Source organism: Brassica oleracea, chromosome C2, assembly GCF_000695525.1.
Source record: "Brassica oleracea var. oleracea cultivar TO1000 chromosome C2, BOL, whole genome shotgun sequence".
Taxonomy (NCBI): Eukaryota; Viridiplantae; Streptophyta; class Magnoliopsida; order Brassicales; family Brassicaceae; genus Brassica; species Brassica oleracea.
In genome coordinates this window covers 21,206,076-21,216,727 of record NC_027749.1, presented here as the reverse complement: position 1 = coordinate 21,216,727, position 10,652 = coordinate 21,206,076, and the positions used below count along the sequence as shown (strand labels likewise).

Below are 10,652 nucleotides of genomic sequence, written 5' to 3'. Positions count from 1 at the left end.
TTTTTAAAAAGTCATAATCCAAATATTCATTTAACTAACCAAACATGTTTTTATGAAACATACCTAAATTTTTTTACTTATCTAAAATATTTTTTTTTGAATTAGGTCACTAATAATAATAAATCGAAGTACATGGTAACCCTTTTCCGAGAAAAGTAACTTCTCAATCGGGGAAAACATTTTGTGAACCGCTAAAACATCATAATCCCACCACTAATTTATATTGTAACTATATCAAGTAGGAGATATATTTAATTTTTTAGATTTTTTTTTTTTAATAAATAAAATATTACTTAATATTAGCATAAATTATATATATATATATATATATATATATTTTTTTTTTTCTTTCTCCTTTTCTTATATCTAACAAACAGATAGTTACTATTATTAAAATTTCATCAAAATATTTATTATGATTTAGACCTATATATACATATAAAACTATTAGATATGCATTTAAAAGAATTAAATAAGAGTATTTTAAATACAAATATGCATAAAATAAGTATATAATAATACATTCATTCTAAAAATTTGGTAAATACAAAAAAGTTAGATATATTGCATAAGGATTAATCTTTTATGTCATTCAAATAGAAATACATATAAAATTACAATAAAATATTTATAACAGTTTTGTATTAGTTAATAAGCATGGAACAATCTATATGACGCTTTTAATTTTTTTATTAAGAAACAATATACACATGTTTATAAATACATTTATACATTTACGTATACAAACAAACTGATATCTAAATATTAGTTATTTAAATGGTAAAATTGTATAAAAACTTAACTATGAAAAATAATAAAGCACACTTTAAATAAATTTCATAGAAAAATGTATATAAAACAATTTTCTATTATATTATCTTAATATTATTAAAAAATAAAACTAATTATTAATAAAGTATTCATAGGAGTGTATAGCATAGTATAGTAGTATATATGTACTGAGAAATCTATGTGATATTAAAATTATGTACTTATAAGAAACTATAAATACTTTAGTAACAGTAATTTTACTTTTATAATACAAACAAATAAATAGCTAAGTTCAAAAATAACAATTTATAAAAAAAATGTAAATAGGAAATCAAATAATATTTTAATAATATTAATAAAAATATTTTTTACGAAATTCATCTTTTTCTTAAAAAATATTGCAAAATTATCAGAATTGCTCTAATCAGAATTGTTATAAACGTCTAATAAATAACCAAAAGCTCGTGCAATATCTAAGTATTTATCAGAATTGCTCTAATTTTCAATCAGAATTCACACAATACGCCCTGTTTATCAGGTATGGAGTTGAGTTTGCTATTGACAATGGACATGACAATGCTACGTTTGTTGTGAACAACGAAATTACGTAACTCACCATAAAAGATGCAGCCACACTCGCTCTAGAGAAGGTGAGCATTCGGGAAAAAAACTCAAATCATGTTGTCACCCTTAAGGTTAACTTTTATTAACAAACGAATCTGTCTACTAGATAATGACGATGAAGGATACACATATCTAAATTGTCTTGGGGATCTTGCTGGCAAGCAGTATCTTTTCCAGATTTGGGTCATCACTTTCAGGTAAGCTTATAAGACCACTCATTTTGGATTTGCAAATAATAATTTCATCTTCATGATGGGATTGTATATTTCTTTGCTTTTGTATTTACCGAAACTTGTGCTTACTCACCATTAGTAATGGAGTCTCTTTGGTTTTGTGTGGATTAAGATTCTTTCTGATGAGCATTAATAGGATTTTGAAGTAATGGAGTATGTTTATAGTGATTGTTTAGTCTCATTACAAATCTCTTCTGCAGTTTTGTAATTGTGTAGAGTTGCAAGATGACTTTAGTTTTGTTCGATATGAATTTACGGGTTTACTGTATTTTTTTAGAAATGAGACTTCTTCGACTTCTCTGGTAGTAAGAAGACCGTAACAGAATAATAATTCTTTAGTGATTCTGTACCAAAACAATGATGCCTATTCTGAGTCCTTGACTTCTTTGAATATCATCATTTTATTTCATGACCGATCTTTGGAGAAAGCATGTATCTTATCTTCACATTTTTTGTGTATTTGCAGGATGGATTTGGAGTCTCGAGACAATAGGAGTCCTTGATGCTCAAAGGGATTCTATGGACATAAATGTACTCTTTCTATGGGATTTCACTTTCTGAGTTTCATATATATTTTATGTAATTTCAGATTTTAAATATGTGCTAGATACACAAATCAGTTTCATTACATGTTATTAAACATGTGAAATAATTAAAACTGTTTTTAATAACACGGTATTTTAAAACAAAAAATTAAAAGAAGAGTAAAAGCCGTTAAACCAAAATAGAAGAAGAAAAAACGGGTCTAGACGGGCCTAAATGAATCTAAACGGGCCGTATTAAAATAAACTCGCTTAAAGTTAAACGGGCATGTAAATAAACGGTTTAACATCCCAATTGAACATTCAAGGTCAAATAAACGGGCTATAACCGTTTTAACATCCCAATGAACATTCAAGGTTTCACACTTGGAAACTACTTTTGGACCCTCTTCCATTATTTAAATGGCTGAAATCATACGGTATCTAATGATTTTATAACTACCGGAAATGAAAACTCACATCTATTTGAAACCAACTGCACAACCCTTTCCGGTTTAATCACTATGATGTCTGGTTCACGCACACGTTTCATAATATATAAAGTACGACCTCTATAAATTAATACTCGATATATTAATAATCTCTATAACTTAATAAATTTCATCGTCTTAATTTAGACCAATTCAAAATTTGACACAAATTGATAAAATAATAAAATAATAAATTTTTAAAAGTTCTATGTAAATATATGGTCCCATTAAAATTATAAATTAATAATTTATATTTATACATATTTTATATAGGTAAAACATATTGTTATATTGATTGTTTTATATTCACAATGAAATATTTTTATTAGATTTAGTAATATTATATCTGAAACCACATTTAAGTTCTATGCAATATATATTATATACACCAAATTTATATATAAATGTCAAATTTAAAAAAATAACAATTGATGTCTATACACTAAAATCAAATATTTTTCTTTTCTTATAATAAATATATCTTAAAATAAAAAATCTAAATAAGAAAATTTGTTGTAAGTTAATATCTTTATAAATTAATAAAATTTCAAAGTCTCAACATTATTAATTTATCGAGGAACCCAAATAAACACCACCAAATATGGTGCTCTGCTATAACTATGAAAACGAATCACCGCAACAAAACACAATTAAAAAAACACTCACTCACACAACCTTAATCACATTACAATACTCAAAACCTAGGGAATCAAAGACCAAAAAAAGCATGCCATCACTTAATTATATTTATATAAAGCTAAAACAAAGTCAACGACTCCGCGCAAGCGCGGAGGATATGCACCTAGTACATATAAGACTACAAAAATCAAATGACCACCACACATATGTACAATATATTGGACTTACAATTTTTTCAATTGATTTTTATCGTGTTTCGTAAGTCAAATTGATATTTTAATTAAGTGACATCTTATCAAGTGTCTTTTGTAATTAGTATAAAATATAGATTGCAATTTTTAAATAATTTTTTTATTAATATATAGAAGAAATTTATTGACTTTTGTCCTTGAAATCAGTTATAATATTTATTATAAATTATGACATGACTATATGGATGACTCTAAAGTGGAGTTGTATTTTGTTTATCAGGATCTATAATAGACGGTTTTATATGAATTTTATTTACGGTGGTCAATTTTAATTTTAACACATAAAATCACAAGGAATATTTGTACTTAAACTATCCTGAGTATTCTATGTACGTTTGTCTCCACCAATATGCATAAATAGTAGTATTTTTTAAAGAATAATACCAATTGGAAACATGATTATACTTGTATATGTTAATCATCCGTTAGACCAGTTCACCTCTTTTGGTTATTAACGACTCATATACATTCTAGTGGAGAACAATAATAGACACTGTTAATCAACCATTAGACCAGATGTACTAATTCACTTCTTCTGTTTATTAGAATATATATTCATTGTATTCTTTTAGGGATTTGTAAATATATGTATCCCTTATATATTAAAATAGAAGCATTGTAATAAATGCATTCACATAATAATAGACATGTGGCAGCCTCACAATAATTTGATAATAAATATGCTAACGGGTTCACACTATATTCATAAATATGTCTACATTATGGGTATGACTGGTTTTCCCGCTACCACCCGCAAACGCAGCTTTTGCGGTTGGTAGCGGTAGTTGGCGTTTTGCAACAATCGCTCAAACCGCTCCAAACCGCTCTAAATCGCTCTAAACTTCATAAATTCAAAAGCTGGTTCCAGCTAGCGTTTGCGGTTGCGGGAGGATAAATTTTTTTTTTTTTCTAAAACAATTTAAATACAAAAATAAAAATATTCAATAAAAAATTTAAATTAGAATTATAAAAATACTAAAATATATCTATTATATTTTAATTAATATTATAAGAAAATATTTTCTACTATAACTTTCTAAATATAAATTTTATATTTATTATAATATTATTATTTTGATATTTTATAATGATATAAAATGTAAATATTGTTAATTTATTATTTGACCGTTGTTGCGTTTGGTAGTTAACCAGTCATAAGTATCCCGCAAACGCACCAATTTCTAACCGCAGAACCAGTCGTATAAATCTCTTAAAACCGCTAGAAACCGCAACCACCCGCATCCGCAAACTCCCGCAGCCGCAACCGCAACCGCTGAGGTTGAACCAGTCAGGCCCTATGTACTTTGCGTTTTTTTTAATATAAAACTCACATACATGGTTCCAATAAAACTCTGGATTTTTCGGTTCGAATAAAAATAGATAACGAATCAAAAGCCAAAATACATATATATATTATTTTTATTGTTTATGGATAAAGTTGAGTAAAATATTCATAAATTTTGATTCGATTCGCTTTCCGTTTTGATATGAACAAAAAAATCTGGATATCCGTAACTCTACGAAACAAATCAAATACTAATATTTTTAGGAACAGATATCCAAATACAAATACCAAACAAATCAAATACAATATCCAAAAAAGAAACAAATCACAAATACCAATATTTTTAGGAACAGATATCTAATTCGATCTGTTATATGCATATATATACATATATGTAAAAAATTATATATATGCGTTATATATATTATACTTTATATCAGTTTTACAATATGTTTATGAATTAAATTTATTATATTAGGTACTAGAATTAAAAAAGTTAAATAATGTTTTATTTTTGTAGTAAAATGTTATTATTAAATTTTTCAATTATTTTAAATTTTTATTTTATTTACGGATCAAATCGGATATCTTTAAAATTCTAAAACATTTCGGATATCCGAGTCACCGAATATCTAGGTGGCTAAAGATCGAATCGACACGAATGTTTCCAAATACCCAGATTTTCGATATGTGCCCACCCCTATCTACAGATACAATTTTATTTTCTTTACATGAAAAAAATGACTAATGTCAAGGCCTTTTTTATTTTAAATTAATTTTAATTTTATCTTTCATGTATGTGTCAACTATTTTTATATTCTTTTTACATACACATACATGTGCACCTTGATGTGAGCACCTTGTAACTAAGTATTCACCACAACTGAAGTATTTAATTTTTTTGAAAGTTGAAATATTTTTTCTTAACGTTTCTTTCACTACCGACCAAATTATAGTGAAATGATTTGTCTTAATAATTTTATTTTATTTTCCTTAACTATTATCTGTTTAGAAACTATAATATGAAACTATTGGTTCGACATAACGACTATCTAAAATTCATAAGATAAAAATAAACAAATAATATTAATTTTTGGTTTTTACCCGAAAAAATCAAAAAAATCAAACATTTTAACCAAATAAACTAAAATGAATATTAATTTAAAATAATAGTTATATTTTAGAAGATTAGAAACAAAAAAAAACTTAAAACCGAACCAATATCCAGATTAAACAGATTTAATGTCTTTTAATTAAAAATAACAAAACTAATAATCACATTTCGCGCAAGGCGCAGATTATTAACTAGTATAATATTATTTCATCAGCTCTTCCGTCACCACATATTTATCCAGTCATTATTCCATACAGAAATGATCAGACAGAGACTCTTAAAGAAAAACCAGCTTTTCTGGATCTTTCACGGGAGAAGAAGAGATGAGAAGCTTCACTTTCGATTCAATCTTATGATTGAATCGTTCCTTTTGGGTGTAAATATTTTTGATCTGCGGATCGATTTTGTGTTTTCGCAAGGCGAATTCTCTTCGCTAAGGCGATTTAGTTTCGCATAAGGCGATTTTGATGTGTAGCTGTTTCATCCAAATCGAACTGTTCATCAATCTTATCTTTCTTCGATTTGAGTTGAAACATAAATAAATCTTTTAGATCGGTTCTTCTCCTCTGTTTTTACTTAATATACCGTCTGATTAAGAGGTTTGTTTTCTCTTATTAGTTAGATATGCTCAGGTTTTGATTCGGAGATGGTGTCATCCTTTGTTTCGAGTTCGAGCAAAGTCTCCACGATGATCAAAACCTCAGATTTGGAACGTGCTCTGAAGATTCAAGGTTGAATCCAGATGAGTCATAGCTACCTTAAGGGCTAGCGTTCTGACAAGATTCTATCTTTGATTCTACTGAAGCTTTTCCCTGGATAAACTCTAGCAATTGGAGAAGACGACCTTGAGATCGACGGCGATTGGAGGTATGAAGAACGTGCAAGCAGCCTCAAACAAGTTTCGAGATGAAGATTGGCGAGTTTTCCGGCGAGGTTCCGGCACCGCCTTCTTCTTTCACGGACTGGAAGAGATGAAGCCACGAGTTGACCACGTGTTCATCATGCAATCTATCATTATCTTTAAGATTTGGACTTCATTTGGGCTAGATTGTATTCTGAGACTGTTTGTAACAATGTCCTTTGGGTTTCGTTTAATGAAAACGAAAGTTGACAAAAAAAAAAAAAAAAAAAAAGACTCTTAAAGAAACGTTCTATTTTTGCTGTTTTTAAGATGATCAACAAGAGCGTGGATCAACCTATATACTTATTCCATAATAACATAAACCTATAATTAGAAAACGACGTGAGGGCAAGCAGGGACAGACCTAGTCGAGAACTAGGTGGGGCAAGTGTCACACACTAGAATTTTATTTTTTAAGTTTTATTGAAAATGGTTTTATTTTCAATGCCTTATCACTCATGCACCGTTATTTAAAAAATATTTATTTAATATAGTGTGGCCATGTAGCTAGGTCCGCCCATGAGGACATGGGATGAAGCACGATGCAAAGCCAGAATAGAGATCGCTTATTAATTAATTTTGCTAGTCAACGTGAAACTTTCATGCGTAATGGCGTTATAACCCATGCTGCAAAATGCAAATCCTTTTTAACTCTTATTTGACTAATAAACCACCATCTCATGTCATTCTACAATTTAACATTATGATTATTTGATAAATTAAAATCTTTGTATAAGATCATTGTGATTTAACATCGTACCTTAAATAAAAAAAATCAAAAAACATCGTACCTTTGACAATCCCGAGTATACCAGGTAGATGATGCTTTACGGACGGATCTTGGAAAAATGAGGATACATATTCAGGGCAAGGATGTTATAGTACTTACGATGGACTAATAGGAGCAAGGAATACGAGAGCGAGTCAGTCGCCACTACACTCAGAGATAGAAGCTTTCATATGGGCAATGGAATGCATGAAGAATCTTAGACAGTTTTTGTTACTTTTGCAACGGATTGTGCTCAGTTGATGAAGATGGTTTCGAAACCAGAAGAGTAGACAGCCTTTGCAAGCTATTTGAAAGACATAAATTTTTTGAAGAGAAGTTTCAACAGCTCAGAGATCATTCATATACCACGGACACAGAACTCAAAGGCGGACAGTCTCGCACGCAGTGCAAAGAAACAACCGTCGTTTGTCTTTCATATGGATGCAGAGCTACCGGTGTGGTTCGCAGAATTTATATGAGTCTGCTTTGTTGCTGACAAAGAAAAAAGATCATTGTGATTTTAAATTTGGAATATCGAAAGTTGATGGACTACTGTCTACTAACATAACTAAAAAATTAAACGTGAAACTACATTAACTTATAAAGTGGGATAGGCTTGAAGTCCATTGGAAAACAGAAAGGACTTGCACAATTACGAAAAAAGAAACTGAATAGTTTTGGTGCCTGGGCATTAACAAGTATTGGATATTTGCAAACCGCTATTGATAAAAGACAACTCAACTTCTTGATGAAAAATCACAACATATCATATAAAATGTTATATATAACATATTAATTAGTTATGATGCGAACATGTTATAAATAGCGCCATTGTTCAAACTTCAAAGTCAACCTACCAACCACAAATACATTCCTCAGCGTCCTTGTTCTTAATTATTGTATCATTTCCATTGATCATCATACCAGTAATTATTTTTTCCTTCAAAAACAAAGTAGATAGGATTGTTGCATGGACCGGAAACCCAAACCGGCTAAAGTTTGGCCCTCATGAACCTTCTCAACTGTACAATCACTGGTCATCATGGTTCGGTATTACAACTACACCTCTTTCTCTTACTCTTATCCGGCCATGATTCGGCTCAAGCCACTCACGTCGAGTCAGATATGTATGAAAAAAGCTATCGGTTGGACCCAACCATGAAAATACTCATGCTCGTCATGGCAAGCGTTTTCTTCACTCTCGGGTTTTCCTCCATATATATCCGTAGGTGGATTGAGCGAATCACTGGGATAAACAACACACACTCCGTCGACGCTGGTGGTAACTGGCTTTCCCTGAGCCACCCGCAGGCGCGTGGATTCGAGGCATCGGTCATTGAGACTTTTCCGACGTTCCAATACTCAACGGTTAAAACGCTCAAGATCAACAAAGAGGCCCTTGAATGTCCTATTTGCTTAAACGAGTTCGAGGACGCTGAAATCTTGCGTTTGGTTCCTAAATGTTGCCACGTGTTCCATACTGATTGTATAGATGCTTGGTTCCAGTCTCACGCCACATGTCCTCTATGCCGAGCAAATCTCGTCCCTGTACTGGGAGAATCAGTTGTTTCTATCCAGATACCCGGTTTAACCGATGACGCTCCCTGTTCTGAATTAACCGGTGGTCGGAATACGGTTTTGGGTTCTCCGGATGCGAGATTGATTGACTCGGTGGCGTTGACCTGTAACCAGAGTATGCCACGTAGGTCTTTGTCTACCGGTTGGAATTTAGCCGAAATTTTCACCACCAGTCAACATGAGGGGAATCTCGACCGGTTCACACTTAGGTTACCGGAAGACATTCACAATAAGCTCGTGGACCGGAGCCATTCAAAAGGCCACGTGGCGTTTCCTCATATGATGAGTTCATCAAGTGGGTACAGAACCAGAGGCCTAGAGAATGATGCAAACTATTTCTACTATGAACGGTTTGACCAAGATGGTCGGTTAGACCGTCGACCATTCTCCATAACTCCTCCGTACCGGACATGTTCGATGAAATCACCGTTTGACTGGTTTTTTCTTGAAAAGAACAACATCGGTGAACGTTCGTCCGATCACCTTCGCTCCGGCCATGATAACTCATCGGGAGACCAAGTTGTATAATTGGTTATTCGAGGAAGTCTTACATATTTTTTAAATTCTTCATTTTCAGTTTTAATGTTGCGGACCGAGGTCCTCACTTTTTTTTTCTAAGGATTTAATCTTTACTTTGTGCAAAAATTTAGGATGAAACTTATTTACCAAAACTTATTTAAGCAAAAGAACATTCCCTCTTAATTGCTTAAACTCTTGATGCCTCTCTCTTTCGTGTTGTTCTTTGTTACCCGGATGTTCCCTTGTTGGTGGATACCTCTTCTATCTATAATCCAGACTTTGATTGTCCTTAGTTTATAAGGATTTTGTCTAAACTTCCTTATCTCACCTGGATAATGTTACTTTGTTTTAGGAGTGATTGGTGGGGCTGTAAATACTTATATTAACTTTAACTTTTATCTAGAACTTTTAAAATATCAATCATGGTTTAAATCCGTTAAATCATTTTAAAGCTATAGTAAAAAAAATAAAAAAATTACTATAAAACCTCTATTTTCTAAAGCAATATTTTATATTCCGTAGGAAAAATGTAAAGCTACAGAAAATACATCTACAACAAAAAATTATACATCCAATTTTTTAGCACAAAATTTAAAGCTACATCTCAACTAATCACCCAAGGAAACATTTTTAGAGTATATTATATGTTTGTCAAAAGAACTACAATAGAAACTCTTTAAATTAATAAACACTATAAATTAATGACAAATCCTATTAAATATATGGTCCTATTAAAATAAAAAATTAATAAGCTATCTATATATATATTTTATTACAAACTAAGCTATATATATATATATATATATTATATAAGTACCTCTGTTTTTCTTAACATTTCAATATGTTTTAATGATATTTACTAAATTATTTCAAGAATTACATATCAATTCTATGAAACATAAAAATAAACACAAAATAATATAATAAAACAATATAAAAGTCAAATTTCTAAAATT

The 10,652-nt window shown here is 30.5% G+C and overlaps 1 protein-coding gene and 1 long non-coding RNA gene across 2 annotated transcripts; both read left to right on the top strand.

Moving 5' to 3' along the window:
* Window positions 1–1,291: 1,291 nt before the first annotated feature.
* On the top strand, window positions 1,292–2,299 carry LOC106326258. Its single transcript, XR_001267185.1, has 3 exons — window positions 1,292–1,421; window positions 1,502–1,592; window positions 2,095–2,299. It is a non-coding gene; the product is annotated as an uncharacterized LOC106326258 (long non-coding RNA).
* Window positions 2,300–8,476: 6,177 nt separating this feature from the next.
* Window positions 8,477–9,705, top strand: LOC106323674 (RING-H2 finger protein ATL11-like). Its single transcript, XM_013761759.1, has one exon. The coding sequence runs from the start codon at window positions 8,608–8,610 to the stop codon at window positions 9,703–9,705; it is 1,098 nt and encodes a 365-aa protein (XP_013617213.1). The 5' UTR covers window positions 8,477–8,607.
* Window positions 9,706–10,652: the final 947 nt, after the last annotated feature.